Here is a 25,841-nt window from a genome sequence, read left to right as displayed (position 1 = left end):
CCTATGAATTTTAATTTACCCTAAGATTACCCCTGGACGAGTCTAGATGTGTTTTCAGGGACACGATCGATCTGATTGGCTGTTTATTCGACACCCGAACATTGGCTGCTTGTGGTTGGCCCACACGGCTCGGGCAAGAGTGGAGAGTGCATGGTGTATTTTTGTATACATTGGTTCTATACAGTACTTTGTACATTGAGAGTCCATTTGCAAATTCAAGTCAGATTTCATATGCACCATATTAGGCACATGCAGGTACAGTGACTAAGAGTCAGATCATAATAATGCGCAGGTGCAAAACACCAAATTATATTCTCGCCCAACGGTCATTTTATCTACAATCGGAACCAATACTCTGTATGTTGTACTTTGTATCCCATCCCGTATTCGAACACTATTATTATCAATACATACACTGCCCGCACGGATCATCCACTGCCTTCTCTCCTATTCCTCTCAGCCTTTAGCCCCAGCGTCGAAAATAGTGATCCTGTCTCACACCCAGAATAGTCTTCCCCTTACCGCTGTGAGGGTCGTCCTCCAGTTTCCCGACTCCTAACCGCTTAAACAGCCACATTATACCAAAACGAGGCCAAGGTTTCATATTTCCTGTCAGACCATGTAAGGTACCACTATCGCCCCTCTGTGGCTGACTCGGTGGCAAGCCCCCGTTCAACCTTCGGTTCCCGGTTACGCAGCCCAAAGAAATGTCTCCAAAGCAAAGATCCAAAGAATGTGTGGAGCTGTAAAATGGCTTCGTGCCAATGTCTCATTGCAAAGTCAGACAGAGAAATCCCCCCCAAGAGCCCAAAGTCAAAAACCATAGAAAACAGGAAATTCTCTTCCTGCGCCATGTGGGGCTGGCTGTCATAGCGTCCTCAGCCAGTCCCGAAGAGGAAAGGTGAAAGCTGAATTGGGGTTTAACTCGAACTCTGATTGGCTAAAATGCAGCCTCTAATTTCCGCCCTGCCGATCTATATTATAAAATCACAATACGGGTATCATTCAATCTTATGGATTACCTACGACATACGAGTACGCAGTACTCCGTATCGAGAAGTTCTGTTTACTTTTCCCTAATACGGAGTACCAATGTCTCGGATTACCACCGAACCGGGCACATATCCCATCACAACAAGTCCCTCCAATCCCCATGTTTTCCCCCAACCCAAATTGTTCTCATATCAACATACAACATATACTCTGCTCTAAGGAAACAACACATACCCTTTGTTGTTAACTATGCGCTGTTTTCTACCTCCCCTGACGATCTCCATCCAGCAAGCCGCAGGCACGCACTCATGAACTGGCCGATCACCCGGCCTAATTTAAAGTCAAAAACAGTTAATAAACGGGGCACGAAGCTTGAACTGTTCAATTAATTAATCGCGCCGAATGGGGATGACCGTGTGGACTACGAATCACCTTCTACTCGGGGCATAGGCATTTACTTAGTGTCGTTGCCAGAGCAAAATAAAAATAACACTGTAGCCTGAGTACCCGATATAACCGACGCCCGCACTGATAGTGCTTTATTTACAGGTTTATATACGGTGTGCAGGCAATGGAAGCAGCAAGTGTATAACGAACAGACCATCTACTATTTCATATGCAGAATGTTGATCATCTTGAGGATGGGAGTCTGGATCCCATTGACTGACGATCAAAACTCGTCCATGGGGTAGATCACGGATGCTGGGGCACGGCCGAGAATAGTGTGTCTTGCGGAGATTACCGCTATGTACTCCGTACTTTCCGTATGTATTATTATTATCGAACTACTGCCATCGCTAGCGTCTGACTCCTGAATTAGACATGTTGTGCCCGTTTTGCACCAGTTGTTTTTCACTCGCTAGTCTGGTCTGTTTCAGATAATTACCCCACAGATTAGTTGGATTATTGACAAGGTTGAATAAGTTTGGGTAGAATGTGATGTAATTGTGTATTTTGAGGCCCAGTCTTGCCACGTTCTTGGTTCGCATTCGTGTGGTAAATGAACAACGCCCATCATGCTCGGTGCTCCGTACAACACAAAGAAACTGCCCAAATCAAAGACAACTCAACGATCCAGACCGCCGAAATATTCTTGGCCAATGTGTGAATTCCAATGGATCAAAAGGCCAAGGAAAATAGCGGATCTGGGCCTAGTTGGCATTTAGGTCGAGGCTTGGCAATACCCTCTTTGAGGTTATTCAGGGGCTTCCAGGGGCGTGTGGTCTGGTGGATTTGAGTTCTAGAAAATCAGTTCTATTCGTACAGAGACTACTCCTTATTGTGGCGATTTCCTATCAGCCTTGTTTTTTGTTTTGTACTCCGTACTATGTTGTCGATAAAACGGTTTCCAGGGTCCAAGGTTCAACGGTGTGGTTCCGGGGAAATTTCTGCAGGACCAGTTTTCCCTGCATATGACTCAGGATTTCTTTTTTTGATATGTCAAATTTAGGGCTAATTTATGTTCCATGGCATTCCACATCTCAGATATTCGAGATCTGTATCACACTGGCCACATGGAGAATGTCACTTGGTGGAATGTATGCCTCAATCTTCAGGTGCTTCCTCGCTTCACCTCGATTTCTCAATAATCACATTTTCGTAATTTCTAATACAACTTGCTTTTCATTTATGACTAGTGGGTTTCAATATTCCTAAGATCTCAATATTATACTCCGTAGGGTCTTCTTATATTGTGTCAATTCCATCCGAACAATCAATTTTGAAACTACGTAGGTATCTCTTGTATGGCATGCCCATACGAAAGGTACATGTCAAGCCTAGTAAATTAGATCCACCGATATACAGATGGTAGTTAAGAGACATTTTCGATTCTTTGGTTTGTTTCTACCCCAATTTAGAAGTAATTGAATGTATTGAAATCACCGACCGGCCTCACAATATATATTTATATATATCACACCTCATCAAATAATGCCAGAACAAGCCATGAACTCCGATCCAATATCCTTGCCCTAGAACAAATGAGACAGGCAATAAAGGCCGACATCTCTTCAGGATCTTTCGGCGATATCTAGTGTGCCTTTCGGTGATTTTCGTTTCTCGATGGAGAATACGAAACACAAAGCTGCATGTCAGCTGCAAGCCCGATGGCTGGATACCGACCGGCGTTTCTCGGATCTACATTATGATTCTTAGATGAGTATCACTCGTAACTAAATTACAAAATACCTACCTCGTCTTTGATATAAATGTCGACTTTTCAAAGTGTACGGAAAAATCTTGCATGAGAATACGGATGTTGGGGCGCAAGGGGGAGGCGGAAATGGGAAAACGTCACATAAAAAGCGGTTAGATCTAGAGATAAATTTGTTGGACTAGTATGAACTGACGGCTTGATGGATTAACCCCATAAGATGTTTTCAACCATTGTATTTATGTGCAATGGTCTGCCTGGGGCATATGCCGTTGTTTGTTGTTGTACGATTGAATGTCATCTCGTTCTGACAAGCCCCGAAGGGACATGAATGCACGGTGGAATAATCAGCGGCGATAGCAGAGGGAAGGGGTCATTTTTGTGTTAAGATAGTATTGTCGAATCTTGTGAATTGAGAGTGAGGTGCTCGAAATATACTCGTACGAGCTTCGAAGTTGAACCCTGGGTTGTATAACAGACATGTGCTTCAAGAAGACTGTCGCACAAGATTAAAACATAATAACATAATAACTCAAAGCTATCCTACGCCTTATTAAACTGAATCCAAAGTAGAACTTTTCCTCTTGTTCCTACTTTTTGCCGTTCGAATCTGACCATGACCGTGCCACCCGATCATGCCACACAGCACACCGCAAGTACTATCACCAACCTTTCAATCCCCCAATCATCTGATGTCGAATAACAATCGGCAAGAGAAGGATTAATTCTCCGCTTATACTAACCCCAGAAACAGAAACGGAAAAATCCGCATGCAATCGCACCACATCCTCTAACGTCACCATCTCAACTACCAACCACATCCAGCAATATCTAAGCATCCAACCCGGATAAAATCAACCCGAGATACAGATCATGCTATCCATTACAATTCCCCAGAAACGGGTGACGGCGACGTCCCGAGACCCAGCCTCTCGGAACAAACATGGTTTGGTTCGATGCTGTCAGGCCATACTTGCTATGAGGCTTTGTGGCTTTGTATCTTGCTATGATAGGGGAAGTGATGTGTGTATATAAGGATGACGGGTTACACGAGGGGGTTTGTTTTGTTCATCACACAACGATATATTCTTATACACAACACTTCGGCTACTTGATACTTCCAAGATACATCTACACCAACACAAGTACACAACCAAACAATCAACCAAACCAAACCACAAGATGCCCACCCAACCCAAAACCACCGATAGCGAACACGCCCGTCTGCAAAATGACTTCGGCGCAGACTACTGGGTTCGGAATTCTGCTCAACAACATCGCGTACGTATACTACCGCCACTGCCACTGTACACCATTAGTATCCATTAACTAACATCCCCAAAGCGCGCAACAGCCGGACGAGGCCTCTTCGCCGGGCTACAAGACGTGAAGCACTACAACGTCGATTCCGGCTGGGCTAAGCGCAAGTCTGAGACTGAACAGCCTGGTATTCTCGGGTCACTCTGGAGTCGGTAAGTTTATATTTATGATGTTCATGATTTTAATTTGATGGTTTGAGGGTTAGTGCTGACTTTTATATAGAATTACCGGACTTTAATCTTTTTACATGGGTTACTGTCGGGTTCGATTCTTAGACTCTGTCTTTCTTTGTGTTTATAAGACATGGAGACTAAAAGGGGATTAAGATATGATTAACGTTTTCTTTTTGTTGGCGTCTTTTGGCTTTTGTGTTTCAGCATTGCTTGTTTGTTGTTGTCATTATACCATATCTTTCTTGATATAGGAGTTCTGTCTGGCGTGGTAAGACCTGGTTTCTATACAATTTATTTGTTTGGATAACATGTTCTGTTTGCACATAACGTTTGATTTGGGTATACGTTTAATTAATCCTATAAACCATTGTAATTGAATAAGATCACTACAGATCGAAAGATGAACAAGATAAATCATCGACGTAATTGATGCCGTTCAGGTCTATGTGTATGCGAGGACTAAGCATAAACCCTAGTCAAATTGGACGCCATTATGCAGTCCATTAGATCTTCATATAATACCTAGTGTCTATATACTTAGGTAGTGCTTATTACCCCGGACATAGTCTACCTAGACGTCCATGCACCACCTCAACTACGAGCCAAACAATCTACAACCAAAACAATCCAGAGGAAAAAGTTATATTCCCAGTACTATATACATATAAACCGCTAATAGATATACCAAACGCCCTAACCTAGCGCGTATCCAAGTTTTAGAATACACAAGGTATTCGCACACAACTCTCAAATCTACTCCCAAGAGTCAATCTTCATAGTACCCTTCTCCTGCAGATTCTTGTGCATGTTAAAGGCCTGGAAGAGCATATGCGGCTCATGACCCATACCCTTACGCAGACACTCGAATTCCGCACGGTCAAGGTAATCAGTGAGAATAGGCGTGTAGTCAGGGTGCGAGCAGTTCTTAATAATAACGCGCGCGCGCTCCCTGGGCGACAATCCACGGACATCAGCAAGACCCTGCTCAGTAACGACAACATCAAGATCGTGCTCGGTCTGATCGATGTGTGTCGCGAACGGAACGATACAGCTCACACCGGTAGGATCGGTCTTGGAAGGACGTGCCGACGGAGTGTGCATGATACTGTACTTGGAGTTACGCAGGAAATCGGCGGATCCACCGAGTCCGTTCAGCATGCGGGATCCCATCACGCATGTGCTGTTGGCGTGTGCGTAGATATCGACTTCGACGGGGGTGTTCATGCCGATACAGCCAAGACGACGGATGATCTCGGGGGAGTTGGAGACTTGTTGAGAGCGGAGGAGGAGCTTGCCGGCGTAGCGCTCCCAGTTATCGTAGAAGCGCTTGAAGCCGTCTGGGGAGAAGCGGATGGAGGTTGCGGTTGCGAAGTCGAGGTTTCCGCTGTCGAAGAGGTCGAGGAAGGAATCTTGCAGGACTTCGGTCCAGACCTTGAGGTTCTTGAAGTCTGCGCCGCCCTTGCTGAGGCCTCCGACGACGGCGTTGGCGATGTTGCCGATGCCGGATTGGATGGGGAGGAGGTTAGGTGGGAGACGGCCGTGCTTGACCTCGTGCTTGAGGAACTCGATCAGGTTCGAGGCAATGGCCTGGGAGCCTTCGTCTTCGGGGGCGTTGGGGAGGGTTTGATCGGGGTAGTTGGACTCCACGATGGCGACGACCTTCTCCGGGTCAATGGGGATGTAGCTTGTTCCAATGCGGTCCTCGGGAGCCATGACAAGGTAAGGCTTGCGGCCTGGGGGTAGGTCTGAGCAGGTGATATCGTGCAGGCCTTCGAAGGAGGGCATGGAGGTGTTGACTTCAATGATGACCTTCTCAGCCATCTGGATCAGTTCGGGTGAAGCTCCGACGGAGGCACCGGGAATGATGCCTCCGTTCTCAGTGATGGCGGAAGCCTCGATGACGGCCACGTCGATTGTGGGCTTGGCCTTGTTCAGAGTGTACCAGCCCTGATGGAAGCGAAGAGGTTAGCGGGTTGATTGGGCTTTTTTTTTCTTTTCTCTTTCTGGAGATGTCAAGACTTACATAGACCAAATCCGAGGGGAACATGCTCAGATGCTTATCGAAGAACTTGATCTGGCCGTTGTTGATTCCCTTGGCGATTTCCTTTCCGACTTGGTGAGGACTGCGGCGCTCAATCATGTTCAAGCGGGCCCAGCGGCTCTCGGTCTCTGCGCCGGAGGAGGCACCGACAAACAGGTTGTACTTCAGCTGTCCCTGGAGATCATTCTTCTCGACGTGGTCTGCAAGAGCATTGGGAAGCATCCTAGATTGAGGTTAATGTTCTGTTCTCAACATCCAATGGTCTGTGTTACATACTTGGGGTAACCGACACCGGTAAATCCGGACCAGCCGATGTACGTGCCATTGGGGAAGTGGTGAATGAGATCCTCGGGTTTGGCGAGCTTCTTCAAGTACGAAGGGCGCCGCACGCGGCTCTTCAATAGGGCCGAAGCAGACATGATACAGTAAAAAAGGAGGGGAGAGTGTCAAAGATGTGTGAAGAAGAAAAAAAGGGGATCTGGGGGTATAAGTAATTTCTTCAACCCCACGGGCAGAGGTCTCCACACAGGAATGCGAGGCCGACAGCTCCGGGAGAAGGGAAGTTTTGGACTTTGGGTAGGGCTATGTATGGATTTGACAAATTGTATATTGGATAGATTATATTGTATAGCCTATTTTTATTGATATTTCAATTGCATTGGAATTCAATTCTAATCTATATTCTATATATACAGACATCTATCATCCTATTTCCTATCTCATTCCCCAGTAATTCCCCCATTCCCCTCGATGATGCTTATCGCAAAAATTATTTCAGAATGACGTCAACCATGGCGTTTTCCCGGCCCTCACTCGGCCTTCGGTCATCTCTCGGATTTCCGCTTTTTCTCCTTTTCTCTTCGACCTCCGCATATAGCCATTACTCACATTATTAACACACCATTTTTCAGCTTAGTAGGCCCTTCTCCTAACTAGAATAAAATTTATATACCACAATCATTACAACTATCACAATATACAACATAAAAAAAAACGTACGGAGCAATACTCCGTGGATCCCACCGAGTTTGCCCCGACTCCACGTCTCGGGCCAGTATCGGCTATGCAGCTCGGCCACACGGAGATTTTCATACTAACACAAATTGGACACATAATTAGATATATATTATTTTGCCGCTAGTGATACCGAATATGCCGATTATACCGATCCAGTAAGATATGCCGACGATCTGGAGGAATCTCATTTTCTTTCTTACCCCAGGAGTTCGAGTGGATCACACCGCATGGGTATGTGGAATATGGCATATGGAATATTATATACGGAGTACAGGAAGTTATGAGGATCTGAAGGCAATCAGACAAATCAAATTAAATTAAGAATAAACAGACCAATCTCTCCATGGCCATTTCATTTGTGAGAATAAAGTAAGAGATACTTGAAGAAAAAAATAAAAGAAGATACAAATACAAAACTACGGAAATCGTTGGAAAAAAAAAAAAGAAAAGAAGAAACAACTATTCATCGCAATTTCCTCATCATACGCCGTCCCCCTTCCCACAACAATAATGCATGTCAGTCTCCCCCCAGGTGGGGAGGGAGACTGACCCGTCGTAAAAGTTACACCACCAACACAACCACCCTACGCCTCGGTGGGCTCGGCGTCGGTCATCTCAACATCCCCGCCATCATCCTTCTCCGCCTCCGCATTAGCGGGGGCCGCGGAGCCAGAACCAGACGCAGATCCCTCACGGCCCGGAGCGGGACTATCAGAGAGGGTACCGTCAACCCAAGACCGGAAGCGCTGGTTGCTCTCATCCACCTGGTCCTTGCTCAGACCGCGGGCCCAGGAGGGGTTGTTGACGAACTTCTCGATGAAGCGGTCATGACGCTTCTCGCGCAGCGCGGCCTTCTCCTTGGCGAGGTCGTCGAGTTGGGCCTTGATGGCCTCGGCATCGGCGTCCTTCTCCAGGATGGGTGAGTTGGAACGCCAGAACCAATCATGGGTGGGTGGTTGGTACAACATGGTGTAGTTGTTGGCGCAGATGCGGATGGTCAGACCATCGTGGTGCTGAAGGGTGCGGTAGTAGCGGTCGTACTCCTCGTCCTCTTCAAGCTTTGGAGGAAGGTTGCGCTTCAGGAGGGGCATGCGCATCTTGGAGAATTGCACGCCTTCGGTAGGGTCGCGCATCGAGTAGGCGGTCACGTAGTAGGACCAGCGCTCTTCCGGGGTGAGTTCGTCGTTGTTAAGGGTTGTGTCTTCGCTGGTCATTACTTGAACGGTGACACGGCGGTCAGTTGGGTACTGGATGATTTATTAGTTATTGCCACGGGATGTTTGAAAATAAGGAAAACTCACAAAAGTAACGCGGTAGATATCTCCATCCTTGACCAGTCGCTCAACTTGTTTGCGGTACTGAATCTCCTGGTGGTGGGTAGTCTCCTCCTTCTCGCGTTCCTTGAAGAAGAGATTGATAATGTCGGAGCTGCGGTCGCGAGAGTCACCGGTGAAGATAGACGCCACAAACTTAGAAATGGAGGAGAAGATACGTTCCAGATTGTAGAGCAGGTATCCGCTCTGCATGTAGAAACGACGCAGGGTCTCTTCCAGGTGAACCTGATCGATGTCACCCTTGATGACCTCCTCACACATACGCACGATCTGCTTGTAAAGGTTGGCTTTGGGATCGACATCATAGAAGAAATCACTAGGGAATCGGTCGATCAAGCACAACTCATGAGCAGCCTTGGGTAGAAGACCGCGTCGGACTTGTTCGCGGGCAGACTCCTCCTGCTCCTTGATGCGCAGAAGACGCGAGTAGAGGATCTCAAAAGTACGCAGGAAGCAGAAGATGTTCAGGTTGCTGTACATGTGGTGCTCCTTCTTCTTGTACTTCTCGTTGAGGGTGTATTCATGCTCAAGGTTGAAGTTACCCTTTCCGGGATGCTCCATCCAGCGCAGTTCAGCCACATCAAAGGAATCCTCGGACTCGGAGACCGTGGAAGAAACTTGGACAACAGCGGGTTCGTCATGGTTGTTCAGAACATCCTCCTTAATGGGCTTCTCAGCCTGGCCTCCGCGTTCAAGGGCCTCACGCAAAAGATCCAGCTTCTGCAAGTCCGCTCCCTTGCGGCTCCCGTTCGAGACATCATCATTGGCATAAGTGTCATCGTCATCGTTGATGGCGTTGTAGACTTCGTCCATGTACAAGTTGAAGGTGTAACGGTCCAGGCCGAAGAAAGTAGGAATGAAATCCCTGATAAAGTTCATAAGTCGCTGAGGATCAGCGCCAAAGCCATTGGTGTTGCGATCAAAGTACAGGAAAAGCAGGTAGACAGCGTCCAGAAGGACCTGAGTATCGTTGAACTGGAATTCAGCCTGGAACTTGGGCTGGGGCCGGCCGCTCTTGCGACTAGCCTGTGCATCCTCAAACTTAGTTTGCAGGTCTTGCTGGATGTTCTTGGCGACGAAGAGCTTCTTGTCAGTTTGCTTGGTGGCGATGGCTTGGTGGTCAAGACTGCGCCAGTATGCTCGCTGCATCTGTTCACGCCAGACCTTGTCCCACTCGCGCTGGCAGGCTTTCCATTCCTCTAGCTTCTGCTTCAAGCGGTAAAGGACAATGGGAAGAACGTGGCAGGGACGTTGGAACATGTCTCGGATGATTTTCTCGCCGCGTTGACGGTCGTAAATCTTTTTGATGACACGCTGATAGATTGCTTCGCTTTGACCACCGAGACCTTGTGGCAATTTGAATGCCATGCGTTCCGCATCACTCATGTAGAGGAATTGTTGGCAGATGGGCTCAATCAGCTGGATGGTACGGGTACAAGCCTCAATGTGGTGGTCGTAATCGTGGCGATCTTCCTCAATCCGATGCAAAGCGTCTTCATACTGGTTCTTGCGGTGCGCAACGAAGCCAGAATCTTCCGAAGCCCAGGTGGGGTGTGACGCCCAGTCATCATTAAGAACACCATTGCAAAGCGGGTCGCGCCCACTGCATGGCTTTTGGCGTTCACGCTTGGGGAGAAGTCGGTAACTCGGCCCCAGAGACCGGCAGTGGGCCAGGTTGACAACACCTGATTCGGGGTTTGCCTTAGGGTCGATGATCTTATCCTCGGGCTCTTCGGCGCTCATGAAACGTCTGAACCAGCTCATGAGCTCAGCATTGGACCCAATGTATCCCTCGGCCCTCTTGACCAGGACGTGGCGGTCGAGGAGATCCGTGGTGTACAGGTTGCAAAGCTTTAGGAAGTCGCTGAACACTTGCTTGTTGGCGATGAACTTCTTCACGCGGTCAAAGAACGCGATTTCTTCCTGGCTAGGAGTCATGGAGACCGAGGGAGGAAGAGGCTCTGGGAGAGCAGGAACCAAAGTTGGAGAGACATTAGCCATGTCGACAGAAGGCTTTCCATGGTGATACTTCGGTCTCTTACTAGCGTTACCGAACTGCGAGCTCTGACCACCTCTATTTGCCTCAGACAAGCGAGCAGCTTCGGAACCGGCAGGACCAGAGATAGAGCCAACACCACCTGGGCCACCACGACGCTTCTTGTTTTCCTTGGGGTCCTTGACATTGAACTGACCCAGAGGAGGCATCTTGACGTCACGGTTAGGAGTCTGGGAGGTGAAACCTGCAGGTTCACCACGGAGATTGCTAAGAGGTGCTTGTTCTTCAGCTTGGCGTTGCGCGGCTACTTGTTTGGCATGCGCGGCGGATTCCGGCAGGAACTGTTTGAAATCCTCCAAGAGATCTGGTGCAGTGTTGAACAATTGAGTAACCTGCCCATAAACATCCTGAATAGGCTTTGACTCCCGCTGGTAAGTTTGGAGTATCTCGAGGAACTGCTTGTAGATCTCTGGCGCACTTGAGAAGCGGTTCTTGATCTTGTTCACATAGCTGATGGCGTGGTTGAACTCCACGGGACCACGCTTGTTCAGATCTTGAGCACCCTGGAGCATACCAGTTCCGACGCCAGCCAGGTTGTTCATCGGCTGAGTGAGACTAGAGTTCTGCCCAGCAGCCGAGACCCCCATGAGAGACGCCCTGCTAAGTCCAGCGGACGCTGCAGAGGCAGCGCCTTGAAGCTGTGCCACTCCACGGTGGTCTTGCTGATGAGTCATGGCAGATGCGGCTTGTTGCTCCTGTTGGGTGGGGTAACCATAGTGGTGCTCTTGGGCGGGTCCTGGTCCATCCTGTTGATACATGCCACCCATCATTCTTGAGCCAGGAGAGTAAGATCCAGAGGCGGGGCCTTGCTGCTGATCCTGCTGCTGCCCTTGTTGCCAGCCAGGTCGAGACTGGTCACGATAGAAATCAGACCGAGCATGTGGATCACCGGAGGGGGGTGCATTGGTGATTGTCTCAAAGGGACGTCCTGCACGTGGCATGCTAAGTGTATTTGTGCCTGACGGGGTTGTGACCCGAATCGCATCAGGGTTGTCTTCGGTACCGCACTCAATGCGGTAGCCAGGGGGCAAAAATGTATTAAATCCTTGAATAAGAGCGGGATGACCATTGAAAAGTGTCGAAACACGTTGAATCACACCAGGCGTATCAATAGCCTGACTCTTGAAATCCTTCATGATATCCAAGAAACGGTTGTAGACATCTGGCTGGTCAACAAAGCGCACCTTGACCTGGTCGAGGTAGCTGAGAGCATCATTTAGAATCGGTTGCTGGCCCTGTGCAAGGGCTGCAACATTTCCTGGAATTTGCTGTCCGGCGGCATTGTATGCCATCATAGGCTGTCCTGGTGGACCACCGGGGTGCTGCATGTACGAGCGAGGTGTACCTTCGCCGTGCTGCATTTGGGGACCGAACAAGCCAGCAGCAGACTGAGGTCCGCCCTGGTGGCCGTTTTGCGGGTTTCCGCCAAGGGTCGAGAGGAGTCCGCCCGGGCCATGGATGGAGTTAGGGACTTTATTGGCCACGGGTTGGTGAAGAGGGATCGAGCCAGTGTGGCTCTGGACAGGGTGGTGGGGTTGATCGCGGCGTTCTAGCTGCCGTTCAATTTGTTCACGGTGATCGCGCTCGCGCTCGCGCTCACGGTGAGCCATTTCTTCCTGGCGCTGGCGCTCGATGATTTCGCGCTCCCTGGAGTCCCGCTCCCGCTCACGATTGAGCTGGGGAGAAGCGTGTTGCATGGCTTGGCCGATTCCGGGAAGAGAATGGCCGCTATTATGCGACGGGCCTGCTGGGTGCTGGCCGTACGCGGAAGGCTGGTGCGGATTTCCGTGGGTCTGGCTTAATTCTGCCAGTCCAGGAAGAGAATGGCCACCCGACTGACCAGGGTGGTAGGGTCCTATAATCGAGTTATCAGTTAGTTTAAATGTGCTTTTACCATTGGATTTTCACATAGAAATCTGTGATTCACAAAGAGCCACTCACCACCTGGAGGGGGAAGTACTGGGCCCGAGGGTTGTGAGGCCTGACCTTGCTGAGAGGGATTTTGACTGTGGAAGCGCAAGAACGTCGTGTTAGTCTCTGATATCAAGGCACCAAGCCGCTTGTACTATATATGGCTGCTCGTACCTGAATGACCCCAGGGGCCGAGGCTGCTGGTTCATTTGATCGATGCCAGGATGCGACGGCGGCCCACCAGAGGAGTGCCAGTTATCGTTTCCAGAGTTCATGATGTATACACGAACCCCAGTAGGAGAGATGTAGGAAGGTAGATTTGACGGATAGGAAGGGTCGACGAGGGGAGAAAAAAGTCAGGGTCTGGTAATCGAAGAGCTGGAGCTCGTAGTCTCGTGGGTTGGAATCGACTGGCAACGCTCAGGTTGCACTAGGGTCACAGCATGACCTGAAATCCTGCAGATAAGAAGACAGAAACCGACTCCACGCAGCAAGAAAGAACCGGTAGAGAAGTAGAAGTACGATAGACAAGAAGGAGACACAGACTGGGGTGATGGAATTGCGCGCGACCGATCGCGGGCTCCTGTGGAGGCTTTCCTCTCCGGAGCTAACCTATTATGGCTTAGTGACTGCTTGTCGGACATTCAATTCTCCGAAGTGTATTCAGAATTCATTTATTACGGTATTGTTTGTATCTATTGACGGGATCTCCGTCAATGGGAGGCGGTACATTGGTCATGGGTTGTATTGTGCGATAGGTCAATTTCAGTCCGCCTTCGTCATCGCCCGCCATTGCCGGCAGAAAAACATGACAGGCATTGAGGGAACAGGGGAACAATCGTGAATAGCATGAGTTATGAATGGAGGTAGATAGTTTCAATAGACCTGTAGCTTATTGTTCATTGTATAGCTTATCTTCTGTATCAATCTGCACATCAAGGCCCGCTCTGAAGGCTGGGGGTGCCTCTCGCTTGTCATGCCTCGGAAAGGGGCGGAGGGTAAGGGCTGGCTAACAACGGCCAGTTGAGTGGCCTCTTCTTCGGCATCTTTTTCAAGGTCCTTTCTAAAAGATACATTTTCAAGGTACATTTTCTTCATATCTTTTCTCCTATATATTCAGAGAAAGTAACAGATAAAGTAAGATAAACGCCTAAACCGTAAAATTATACTGATCTGCTTGGAACTAAGGAAGGACTTCTAACATCTCCATGCTAGTTAGCTACCAAATCTATAGTCTTTCACTAACTATGGAAGGGGCCTCAAACAGGCATGACATTCTCTATCATGAGTTGACCACCATACAACGCCTTTGGCAACCCCACCGCAATAGCAGGAGAAAGAGTAAAAGGGGACATAGGTAAAGAAAAACTAGGTCTCCAAAACCCAGACAGATGAGTTCCACAATGAGAGCAGAGATAGGGGAGAGCAGAGATAGGGAATTGAGAGGAAGGGGGGAAGGGGAAAGTCTTGTGATTATGGAACCTGTGGCTTGCTGCTATCATTATTTTCTGGTTTTCATTCTTCATATCTTGCCTGTTCACCAAGGCCCTCCAGCCACCCGATCCAAACCCCAGATGCGCCTGTTCATGGAAAATGATAATGGCCTTGTGATGGTACGATGGTACTTGGTGCGATTAAAGAGCGGAGAAGACAAAGAGCTATATTCGCAATTAGCATTGTTATGGTTTTAGACAGAGACACAAGACTTACATTGTTTGTCGCCGCAATTGCAATGCTATCTTCGAATGGATGCCAGCTCATGTGCAAGATCTTCTTGTTGAAGTCGATCTGATCCGCATCGGTCTCCTTCTTCATGCGACTGCCGGGGCCGGCAGGGCTGCCGGATCGCGAACCGGCCTTCTTTGCGTTACCCTTGCTCATCGGCGTTGGTACACCAACCTTCTTTGCCTTGAATGCCGACTTGTCGGCCTGGAGCACAATCTCCGTGTCCTTTTCTTCTTGTGTGGGGTAGATCATGAAGTTGTTGTTGTAACTGCCGGTCATAACATTTTCCGCATCGCCAGAGAAGACCACCTCGAACTTGTCGAAGATGCTATCGTTCTCGTACGTATCGCAGAGGCGAGGGCGCAGGTGCTCGTGGATGGGGATGGTCTTGATTGGCTGGCGTTCCATGTTGACATCCCAAATCTTCACTGTCAAGTAATCCCTAGACACAATGTACCGCCCGTCGTTGGAGAATCGCACGTCGGAGATGGAGGAGATAATCTCGGAGAAGAAGGAACGGGACGAGGCATCCTCTTCTTGTTCGAACTCTGCATAAAATAGTCAGTGCGTGTAATTAGCACAATTCCCTAGGGTGTAACATACGCTTGGCGTGTTCGTCACACAACGCCCGTTGTCGCATATCCGCAAGCTTGATTGTGCCCTTGGAGCTGGCATACATGAACCAGTTACAGCTGACCGGGTGGAACTCGGCTGCAGTGATGACTTCTGTGAGTTCCTCCATATTCGCTGGCTTGATATCCACGATGTTGAAGCTCTGGTCCTGGATGTTGAGGTTCCATAGGTTCACTCGCAGGTCGTCACTGCTGATAAAGGTTTCACCATCGCTGTTAACGGAAATGCTATTAATATGATACGCGTGAGCGTTGGCGTATGTTCTCCGCGGAACAGCAGCAACAACAGTGTCATGGTGTGTCAGACGAGGCAGCTTGAGCGCAGAGGGGTCCTTGAAGGATACACGGGGGGCGCGAGCCATACCTCCACCTCCAACCGGGTTCGCAGGAGTGAGTTCATTCGATAAGTTGTTCTCGGCGACCACCTTCAGCGACTTGTCGAAGACCTTCCAAAGCTTTATCGTCTTGTCGTTCGTCGAAAGAAGGAAATGGGATGCATTCTGTCGTCGGCACCATTTTATCTTGTTGATCTTCTCTTCGATCTCTAGCGACTTGAGATAATCGAACTCTGGCTCGTGTGACTGGAACTCTGTGTGAAACTTATACTCGCAGGTTTTTTTCTGTGTTGTTCAGTAATTAGCGCAAGGCAAAAACAAGAAAAGGAAAAAAATTCGAGAAGACCGGAGGGGGTGGGATACCGTCTCGTTTCGCTCGAACAACACCACCCTTCCTCCCTTGTCACCAGTGGCCAAATAGTTACCGGTGTGGTCAAATTCGACGGTCGAGATGATATCCGCTGCAGAGCGATTGTCAGTCGATGCACTCTGTGGAGATTGACCAGATTCGGCCGAGTAGTGCGAGGGAGGCTGCCAATTACCTTCTGTAATATCTTCTACATCGCCTTTATCGCCGAAGCATCTAAGATTAAGTTAGTCCCCATTCAATGACTCTTTGTGGTGACGTTGGGTCGATGACGCCTGGACAAAAGGAAGAGAAAAATGGAAACCACAGGGTGGGAAAATCCGAAAATGCGTTGATCCGAGGACGAACTTACTGTGTGAACTTCCAGGTAGGTGTGCCTGGATCTCTGTCTACCATTTTCACGTTCTAGCTAGCCCTTGAACGCGACAAGGGCAAGGACCAAGATAGGAGGGACGGGAAATGCGGGCTGGCAAATGCCTCGTGAGAGCTCTATTGTCGATGCAAAGAATCACTTAGGTTGAAGCGAAGTAGGCGCGATAGCCGACACGAAAGAATTCGGTCGGATGGGAATAACGATTGGAGAAAGCGGAAATTGAGAGAACAGTCGGTCACCGGAGATGGTGTGCGAGGGGTCTGGCGGATGGCGGTAAGGCGAAAAGAGGGGCAGAGGGGGGGGAACAGCTATGAACGATCCAAGTTGGAAAGACGAGCTGAAGAATGAAGAGAGCTGTTGCCGGATGAGATGGCAATGTAGCTTGATGATAGAACACAGTGAATGTGCTTGTTATGAGTGGACCCGCAGCAGAAGAGCTTGAGAGGGGGTCATAAGAGAAAAGTTTCTATCGAGGAAGGGTTTTTTTTCGTTAGAATAAAGTCCAAAAACATTAAAAGGGTAAAAGGGGATGTGGGTTGCATACTTGGTCCGGAGGATGAAGGAAGACAAGGAAAAGAGTTGTGAAGTTGAAGTTGCCCAGATGAGTTTGAGGCGGTGGTGGGGAGAGTTACGGAGATACCAAAACTGAGGCGACCAATTTCTTGGGCACCGTCAATATTAAGGAGAGATTCTAGTTATTTTCCTCAAGTGAATGTGAAAACATAAAATATAATAATAATCAAATTTGATTCCATCTGGCCATGGCCATTTGATTGAATATTCTGCAGCAGAATTCAGGTCGGGCACCTGCAACATGCTGACATCAACACTGCCAGCGACTGTAACATTGCCCTTTGGCTCTCCCGGCCTTGTAACCCGTATACTACAACGGGTTAAAGTGGGCGGATCAATTGAAATATTGGGTTATTTACTAGCTATCTACTCAGATTGAGTTGGATTGAGTTGGATCTATCTGTTTGGAATTTGGTATTCAATCATCTATATGCCCGAAACAGGACTATGCGCCTCTGTCGTCATCCTTAAGGCCCAAGCAGGTCTCCGCCAAATTAAGCATTGGTATATATCATATATATCATATGTTATCTAGTAGAGGAATCAAGAAAGGCAATTGGGGGAGATTCATCACAATCCGGAGCATCCCATATGCTGAAAATTCCTTCATATATGAGTATAGGTCTACAAGTATATATTTGACCGGACATATCAGACTATCTTCAAATCTGTCATATTTCTAAATGAGCCTAATTCTTAAGAATGTACAACAAAAAAGTATCTAGATGCCCTATTAAATACTACACAATATATTATCTTTTCTATCCCAACCCGTATCATGCTATATACTTCATCCCAGTCGGCCTTCACATGCTTCCCTGCATCATCCGGCCCAGGCATATTAAGCCGAACACCAAGCCGAACATCAAGCCGACAACCTTGGAAGAGTTACCATCCCCGAATCCCAATCCCTACATCTCATCCTCACTCTAAACCCTTACTCCCTACACCTCACCCTCATAATCCCTAATCCCAAACCCAAAATTCAAAAGATCCAAAGCCATGACCAACCAAGAGAACATGCGGGGCAATCCCAACCCCAGCTCCAACAACCCGGCCCCATCATCCTCAGCCTCAACCTCAAACACCCCCTCAGCCAAACCCCCTTCCACCTCCGCACCCTCCGCACCCTCACTAGCATCTCGCATCCAAGCCTCCGCAACAGGCCTAGCAAAAACCGCATTCCAACCGAGCTCCGACCTAGCCAACACCCTAGCATCAAGCACAAGTAGCAAACCAGCCGGTCCATCCTCCCTCCCGAATACACAAACAAGCAGGGATCTACCTAAAAATACCACACCGCATGGAACCCCCGGTTCCGCCTCCGGGTCTGCATCTGCAGCACAATCCTTCCGCGAACACGATACATATACATCAACACCAGGTGGATTCGCTCTACCCGCCTTGACAGAAGACGAGTTCCAGGGAAATACATACGGATATGGATATGATGGACTAGCAGCAGACAACACAGAGGCGGATCAGCTACGCGCAACCACAACCGCAACCACTACCACCGCAACAAACCAATCCCAATTCCAATCCCAAGACCTCCAAACCCCCTCCTCAACCTGGAAAGGCAAAGCCCGCGCCCACGACCCAACCCAACACCAATTCGAAACCGTCTGGCAGCGACAATGGCACGACCAACAAACCCCGCAGACAACAGATACCCCAACTACGGACGGTGCAGCGGTCGTGTCATTATTATCCGATCTAAGCTTCGATCCGAATTTCGAGGATCCGACGACTGTACCCGATACCGAGATTGATATTGCCGCTGCACCGGCTCCGCTTTCTGTTGCGGAGAGGGAGATGCTTGATTCTTTTCGGAGGGGGTTGGGGTTGGATGTGGAGGAGGATAAGAATAAGGAAAGAGATGGGAATACGCGGTTAACGGGTGCGAGTCTTATTCCTGATATTGATGTTTTTTTGAGTCAGGGGATTGGGGCTGAGAGTGGTATTGGTATTGGGAGTGGAACTGGGACTGGGATTGGGAGTGGAACTGGGGCCGGGATTGAGGAGGGGAATGCGATGGCTATGGCTACGGGTTTCGGTTCCAGTTCTGGTTTCATTCCTACTTCAATCCGCGATGCTGTTTTGAGGAATATTCCTGGCGGGAGTCAGTGGGTTGGTGTTCAGGAGACTGATATTGAGGTCTTTTTGAATCAGGGGGTTGAGGTTGGAAGTGGGAGTGGGATTAGGATTGCGGAGGGGAATGCCATACCTACGGGTGCTGGTTTTACCTCCACTTCCAATTCTACTTCGAATTCTACTTCACTCCGTGATGCTGTGTTGGCAAATCTCCCTGGTGCGGGTGATTGGATTGGTGTCCAGGAGAGATATCATGATGAAGTATGGGGATATTTGCAGCCTGTGCTTGAGGAGGCGAAGGCGGAGATTGAGGAGAAGGGGGTTGAGGGGTTGGGACATGGAGAGGATGGGCCTGCTGTGAGGAGGTTGAAGATGATTTTGATGCATATGAAGGGGTGATTGTACGGTATTGGAATTTCCGTGTTCTTGTAGTAGGGCTTTTGGTTTTGTGTCGATATACCATGTACATGTATGTGAATATTATGTTAGATATATACGAGAGATAGTACTAGTAGGCAGTGAGTATTTGGTTGATTGTACGATTCTTATTGGCACTCTGCTTGGCAATTGCCAGCATCCAGGATTGGCTAGCTGTGTTCTGGTTATTGGGCGTACTGGGGCTTTCTAGGCGCGACCCCCTGAACCCTAGAACAGACCACGGCTACGACTACAACTACAACTATATCAAATCCAAAACCGATATAAGATTCAAAAGAATATATTCCAAAATAAGGTATGTATGTTACATAAAAACCAAGTTGATCCAATCGGATCTTAGATCCGAGGACTGGAAGAAGCGAGCGTGCCAAAGCCAGCACAAGAAACGGCAGAAAGAGACGAAACGGGGGTATGAGAGATCACACGCTGGAGGGATCATATTTCATCGAGGGAGGGAGCAGTCATCAAGGAGAAGAGGCATAAAGAAGGTGGTTTTGATATAACCTCTACAGCTCCAAGCTGGGGGTCTGGCCCTTGACACGACCGATCACAGTTTGAGCAGCGTACTTGGGGATAACCTCGTCATCGTGGAGCATAGCGAACTCCTCGGTAGCATCACGACCCATGAAGTTGTACAGGGCGTTGGCGCCACCGGGGTGCTCATCGACCCAGTTGGTGAGATCGAGGATGACACCCTTGACGACGACCCAGAGGTCCTCCTTGGAATTGTGCTTGGCGACTTCCTCCATGGAGTACTCAGTCTCCGGGATGGTGAAGGTTGCGGGATCAGACTTGGAGGCGGGAGCCTCGGCGCCGGGAGCAGGGGCGGCGAGGGGAGCGAGAGCAGGCAGGCTTCCGCCGGTAGCGGCACTGCCCCATTCAACAGAGACCTTGCCGGGAGTGTTGGGGTCGATGTGAAGGGAGATCTGACCGAGACGCTGGGAGGCAGCGGAGGAAGAGCCGTTGGCGAGGAGTTTCTGGAAGAGGTGCTGGGAGGCAGAGTCACCAGCGACACGGCCGTAGACGACACAGCCGAGGAGGGAGGAACCGCCGAGACGGTTGGCGCCGTGGACACCACCGGCGAGTTCACCGCAGGCGTAGAGGCCTTCGAAGGGCTTCTGCTCGCTGTTGAGGACCTGGGCGTGCTCGTTGATCTCGATTCCGCCCATGGTGAAGTGGAGGACGGGCTCCATGAGAGCGACGTGGAACTCGTCGTCGAGCTGGAAGGGCATGTTGTGGAAGAAACGCTTGTTCCAGGGGTCCTTCTTCTTGCCGTCAGCGATGAGGTTGTACTCGTCGAAGGTCTTCTTGAGGGCTGCTTCGCCACAGCCGATTTCGGCAACGAGCTCGGCGCCGGTCATCTTCTTCATCAAGCCGCGGCCGGAGTAGTGGCGGGTGTGGAAGTCCAGGACCTTGGAGGCCTTGCTGTTGAGGACGAGACGGATGGGCCACTTGCCCTTCTCCTTTTCTTCCCACATCTTGCCGGAGACGTAGTCACGGTGGCCGAGCTCGTCAGAGAAGCGCTGGCCGTCGGAATTGAGGAGGAGACCACCCTCACCGCGGAGGGCTTCAGCGGCGAGGAACTTGAACTTGGCATCTGGGTCCTTGGGGTCGACGAGACCGGTGGGGTGGACCTGGACTTTGTCCATGTCGATGCCGTTGGCACCGATGGCCATCAGCATCTTCTGGCCGTCACCGGTAGCGTGGGTGCCGTTGGTGGAGGACAGACCGAAGGTGTCGGGGCGGTGCTTCTTGAGGAGGGAGGTTTCACTGAAGTCAGCAGCGTAACCACCGGTAGCGAGAACGACGACACCGTCGACAGACTTCTCCTCGCCGTTGATGGTGTAGGTAACACCGGTGACGTTGTTACCCGACTTGTTGATGGAGGTGACGTTGGCCTTCTTGACGATCTGAACGCGACCGGGCTCACTTTCGGCAAGGTCTTCCAATCGCTGCATCAGGGCGTAGGTGATGGCCATACCGGGGAACTTGGCATCATGGCCACGGTGTGTGCGGGGGTGAGTGTGTCCTCCGAGACGGGAGACGAGGGTAAGGTCGAGGTTGAAGACATCCTGCAACCACTCGACGGCGGCAGCGGACTTGTAGGTCAGGACCTTGATCAGGTCGGGACGGGCCTTGTCACGGGCGGACTTGAGGGTATCTTCGTAGAACTGCTTGACGCTGTCCTGGATGCCGAGATCGGTTTGGGTGCGAGTGAGAGCACCGTTGATACCGGAGGTGGCCTTGGTAGAGTTACCACCGAAGAAAGCCTGCTTATCCAAAACGAGGACATTGCCACCGTTGAGGTAGATGGTGTGTGCGGCGCTGAGGCCAGAGACTGGAGAAAGTTAGCTGGAAGGGAAAGAATGCGGGGAAAGGGATCCTTACGGCCACCACCGACCACAATTACTTGAGGTGCAGCCATTATGTTATGTGTAGGAATAAAAGGTGAATATGGGGAAGAAAGAAAAAAAAAGAAGAAAGGACGGAAAGGATGTTAGGATCTTAAAGAGAAAGGGTTCGGGGCAGGTCAGAAGCCGACGGTCTATCGGCCGAGGCACGAAAGAATGGAAGACGTGGGGAGATGAAAGATGGGGGTACCCGCTGTAAGACTAATTGCCCACCTCTGGTTTGTCTGTTTTTTTATTTCATTTTATTACAGTCCGGGGTAGTTATCACATGCGATATAATATTCAACTGCATAGATACATCTTATGAGATTCATCTAGAATGTTTCATTTTCATTTTCACATGCATCTGCGTCATGTCACATTCCAGGTCTTTCAAGGAGTTGAGGGGGAATAGACCAAAAAACACTGAAGCTCCATCGGAAATATCAACGGAATTAGTAGAACGCACTACCAGTGCTCCATAGGTGTATTTTCCAGCAGAGAAACAGACCTTGAATTCCGGATTTCAAGGTTCCTCGGTCCTTACAGTAAGAAGTGTGAACCTCGGAATAACAATTGCGGTGTCCGAAGCTTCCGCATTCTGCATGGCATGATGCGTGAGGAGAAAAGTACCATTTTAACACTTGAATATTTGAATCTCACTTTGGATCTATTCGAGGCCTACCTATGTACGATGTAGTACATATGGGTATATATTACGGATTCAATATCCCAAGTCGTTCTCTGGAAATATCAAATGGGCAACTCATGGACCTTGGAAATGATCGGAAAGAGGCAAAACCAGTTGCCGGCTGAGGAACGTATGCTTTCTGATTGGTGAAGCAACAATGTGGAGCTGACCTAATCCGGGGATGGGAATTGCCTCAGTGGGGCTGATGAGCTCATCTGTGCACCGTGCGTCCATCGTGCGTCCACCGGTTTTCAATTCAAATGCCGACTTGGTTCTGGATTTTAATACTCCGTATAAGTATTATAAACATGGAGAATATCCTCAAGTTTGCAGCTCATCGAGTCTTGTTCTAGTTGAGCTCGACAGCTTACTACCATATTGTGGATCTCGACTGCGGTCGCTCGGGTTAATGAGCACCGAGAAAATACATATACACCAAGAGTCCAGGCGCGAGCGAGCAGATTATCGAACGGGTTTCTGACGAAACAAGTGGGCTAAAGGCAAAAAAAAGGACGGATATGGTATAAATATGTTTCAATTATGGTAGTATAGGCCCTGGGAAGCAGGTAGGAAAATCTACACCGCAGATGTGCGCCTTGACAGCAACTACAATTTAAGAACCCAACCAAAACACCGATAATCCTCTCCAAAAAAGAAATATTAATCCATCCAGGTCACACTCTTCGTAACCAAAAACTCATTCAATCCCTCATCAGTATTGAACCTCCCCCAGCCACTATTCTTCACACCGCCATGAGGAAGAGCCGGCTCATCATGGATCGTCATACTGTTAATATGAACCGCCCTGCAACAAAGTCAGCAAAAGATCCACAACTCCACGTAATCCACCCAACCAAAACCAAAACGGAAGCTCGGTCTGGAACACCAGAGTCTGGAACATCCAAAAACATACCCAGATTGAATACGTCGAGCCATCGCCAAGCCCCTCCGCAGATCCTCCGTGAAGACAGACGCCGAAAGTCCATACCCACTCCCATTCGCAAGACGGATCGCCTCGTCCTCGCTGTCGAAGGGCATACATGCCGCAACAGACGCGAAAGACTCTTCTTGCCACAGCGCCATGTCTTCCTTCACTCCGCCCAGAACGGCGGGCGCCATCCGCACCCCCGAGTCTGTAGGGACGCTGTCCGCAGACCCGGAGATGAAGTGCGCGCCTGCTGAGACGGCGTTGGCGATGAGGGCCTCGACACGGGTTTTGGAGGCTGTGTTGACTAGTGTTGGTGGCAGGGCTGAGGCTGCTGCGCCGGCTGCGAGGGCCTTTTGTAGAGCCTCTGTGAAGGCGGGGAGGATGGAAGTGTGGACGAGGATTCGGTCGGTTGCCATGCAAATCTGGCCGGACTAACACGACGAAAAGAATAGGGTCAGTTATTAACTCGGAGAAGGTAGATATGCGATATAGATATGCTACGTGCGTCATACGCAGTGGTGCTCAAACTCACATTCAAAAATGCCCCCGCCAATACTCCCTGCACGGCAGTCTGCAAATCGGCATCCTGACACACAATCGAGCTATTCTTCCCGCCTAGCTCCATAAGACAAGGCTTAAGGTTCTGACCGCAGGTGCGTGCAATCTTCCGACCAACAGCTGTGCTACCGGTGAAATTGATTTTGCGCACGGCTTCGTGCTCAATCATGGCATTGACGACCTCGGGGGCATCCTGCGGGGCGCAGTGAATGATATTCAGACAACCTGCGGGGAGACCGGCATCTTCGAAGGCGCGGCCGATGGCCCAGTAGCAGCGGGGAGTTAGTTCGGAGGATTTCAGGACTGTTGTGTTTCCAGCCGCGAGTGCACAGGCTGCGGAGCGGATGCCGAAGACGTAGGGAGCGTTCCTGTAGAAGTAATAATTAGCGTTGTGATGCGATTGATAGCATTGTATAAATCCCAAGGTCTCTCTATCCATGGATGTATATAGAAAATAAAGTTCCCCGCAACCATGAAAACACAGATTACAGCCGAAGGTACTCACCACGGCACAATTCCCAAGATAACACCCATAGCCTCCTTGAAAATCATCGCACTCTGCCCCTCCGCCTCAACGACAGGTACACTGCCGCAGATGGATGTAGTACGGCTCGCAACCTCGCGCAACATGCGCACCGCAAGCGGGACGACGAACCCCGCAGAGGCGCCGATGTCCGCGCCCATTTCTTGACGCATGTACTCGGCATTGGTCTCGAGACGAGCCTCGAGGATATCAGCAGCTTTGAAGAGGATATCGCGTCTCACGGTTGGTTTTGTCTGTGACCATGAGGGGAAGGCGGCGTCGGCAGCTTCGACGGCGCGGATTGCATCTTGGGGTGTTGCGGCGGAGGCGGCCCAGATGGTTGTATTGGTGTAAGGACTTGTTACGGGGAAGGTTTTGGGGGTTGTTTCTTCGTGGCCATTTATTAGGAGGGGAACAGTAACGTCGGTGGTTTGGATTGTCATGGTGGGAGACAGGCAGAGGGGGGTAGAAGTAGAGAGGTATGGGGTATAGAATGGGTGAGGGGGAAACAGAGAACACTATTGAGACTTGAGATAAACTTTGGAATATTTTAGTCTTTCACTCTTTCACTCTTTTACAAAGTACATTGCATTCCATCTCGGCTCCACCATTCCAACAACTGAACAGAATTTGGATGATCTCCCCCAGGCACCACGTTGGTTGCCTGCATTGGTTGCCCAATGGCAACTATTCCGCGCTAGGCGACGACTATTTGATTATGCTTTCCACAGTTTAGTGATGGTTTTTTTTATCTGCGAACCAATGAAGATTTGTTTTCCCCATGTGCCTATTTTCGGTAAATGTACACAAAATCGGCAGTTCCAGGGGGGTCCAGTGATCGACAAAGGTATGAGGTAACTGAAGATTGTGTTCAATAATAGCCCGAGGCCCACTGAGGGCAATTGGGCTTGGAAGAGGGGCGCTTTAACTGGTTATCTCTGGCTATCTGAACCCCGTATGGTCTGCATGGTATTTCGCGCATATCTATAGCAACTTCTGTATCTGGATATGTTCGCAGTAGTTCGCTCTGGTTAAACTCTGCCTAACAATTTAATAGCGCGGATTTTCGACGCTATTGAGATCTACATGTCAGGTTTAGGACCCGAGATGAACCATGGGTGAGGTCCTCGTGGCGTCGGTAGCTGCGGGTAGCTTTTCCATTCGGTTAAGTATACCATATGTAATTCACAACCTTGGGAGAATATATGGAGCAT

The 25,841-nt window shown here is 49.5% G+C and overlaps 7 protein-coding genes across 7 annotated transcripts; 2 read left to right on the top strand and 5 right to left on the bottom strand.

Moving 5' to 3' along the window:
- Positions 1 to 4,330: 4,330 nt before the first annotated feature.
- Positions 4,331 to 4,706, top strand: N7487_009375 (uncharacterized protein; the record flags this gene model as incomplete). Its single annotated transcript, XM_056877105.1, has 3 exons — positions 4,331 to 4,429; positions 4,493 to 4,620; positions 4,691 to 4,706. The coding sequence occupies 3 exons, from the start codon at positions 4,331 to 4,333 to the stop codon at positions 4,704 to 4,706; spliced, it is 243 nt and encodes an 80-aa protein (XP_056725685.1).
- Positions 4,707 to 5,394: 688 nt separating this feature from the next.
- Positions 5,395 to 7,101, bottom strand: coaT (acetyl-CoA hydrolase ACH1; the record flags this gene model as incomplete). The annotated part of the gene is made up of 3 exons (XM_056877104.1): positions 5,395 to 6,588; positions 6,665 to 6,905; positions 6,959 to 7,101. 3 exons carry the CDS (start codon positions 7,099 to 7,101, stop codon positions 5,395 to 5,397), a joined length of 1,578 nt encoding a protein of 525 aa, XP_056725684.1.
- A 1,182-nt stretch (positions 7,102 to 8,283) lies between these two features.
- On the bottom strand, positions 8,284 to 13,275 carry N7487_009373 (transcriptional regulator SIN3; the record flags this gene model as incomplete). The annotated part of the gene is made up of 4 exons (XM_056877103.1): positions 8,284 to 8,946; positions 9,001 to 12,944; positions 13,031 to 13,095; positions 13,175 to 13,275. The coding sequence occupies 4 exons, from the start codon at positions 13,273 to 13,275 to the stop codon at positions 8,284 to 8,286; spliced, it is 4,773 nt and encodes a 1,590-aa protein (XP_056725683.1).
- A 1,359-nt stretch (positions 13,276 to 14,634) lies between these two features.
- N7487_009372 (protein phosphatase 2A regulatory subunit CDC55) lies at positions 14,635 to 16,455 on the bottom strand (the record flags this gene model as incomplete). The annotated part of the gene is made up of 6 exons (XM_056877102.1): positions 14,635 to 14,658; positions 14,711 to 15,273; positions 15,329 to 15,977; positions 16,056 to 16,153; positions 16,235 to 16,275; positions 16,412 to 16,455. 6 exons carry the CDS (start codon positions 16,453 to 16,455, stop codon positions 14,635 to 14,637), a joined length of 1,419 nt encoding a protein of 472 aa, XP_056725682.1.
- A 1,552-nt stretch (positions 16,456 to 18,007) lies between these two features.
- On the top strand, positions 18,008 to 19,498 carry N7487_009371 (uncharacterized protein; the record flags this gene model as incomplete). The annotated part of the gene is made up of 1 exon (XM_056877101.1): positions 18,008 to 19,498. The coding sequence occupies one exon, from the start codon at positions 18,008 to 18,010 to the stop codon at positions 19,496 to 19,498; it is 1,491 nt and encodes a 496-aa protein (XP_056725681.1).
- A 545-nt stretch (positions 19,499 to 20,043) lies between these two features.
- On the bottom strand, positions 20,044 to 21,962 carry osm1 (putative fumarate reductase Osm1; the record flags this gene model as incomplete). The annotated part of the gene is made up of 2 exons (XM_056877100.1): positions 20,044 to 21,875; positions 21,926 to 21,962. 2 exons carry the CDS (start codon positions 21,960 to 21,962, stop codon positions 20,044 to 20,046), a joined length of 1,869 nt encoding a protein of 622 aa, XP_056725680.1.
- Positions 21,963 to 23,278: 1,316 nt separating this feature from the next.
- N7487_009369 (aldehyde dehydrogenase) lies at positions 23,279 to 25,070 on the bottom strand (the record flags this gene model as incomplete). Its single annotated transcript, XM_056877099.1, has 4 exons — positions 23,279 to 23,423; positions 23,532 to 23,977; positions 24,079 to 24,472; positions 24,610 to 25,070. The coding sequence occupies 4 exons, from the start codon at positions 25,068 to 25,070 to the stop codon at positions 23,279 to 23,281; spliced, it is 1,446 nt and encodes a 481-aa protein (XP_056725679.1).
- Between the last annotated feature and the right edge of the window lie 771 nt (positions 25,071 to 25,841).

Source organism: Penicillium crustosum (assembly GCF_028827405.1).
Source record: "Penicillium crustosum strain IBT 35664 chromosome Unknown utg000004l_segment0_segment0, whole genome shotgun sequence".
NCBI classification, from domain to species: Eukaryota; Fungi; Ascomycota; class Eurotiomycetes; order Eurotiales; family Aspergillaceae; genus Penicillium; species Penicillium crustosum.
This window is presented reverse-complemented; position numbering and strand designations above follow the sequence as displayed.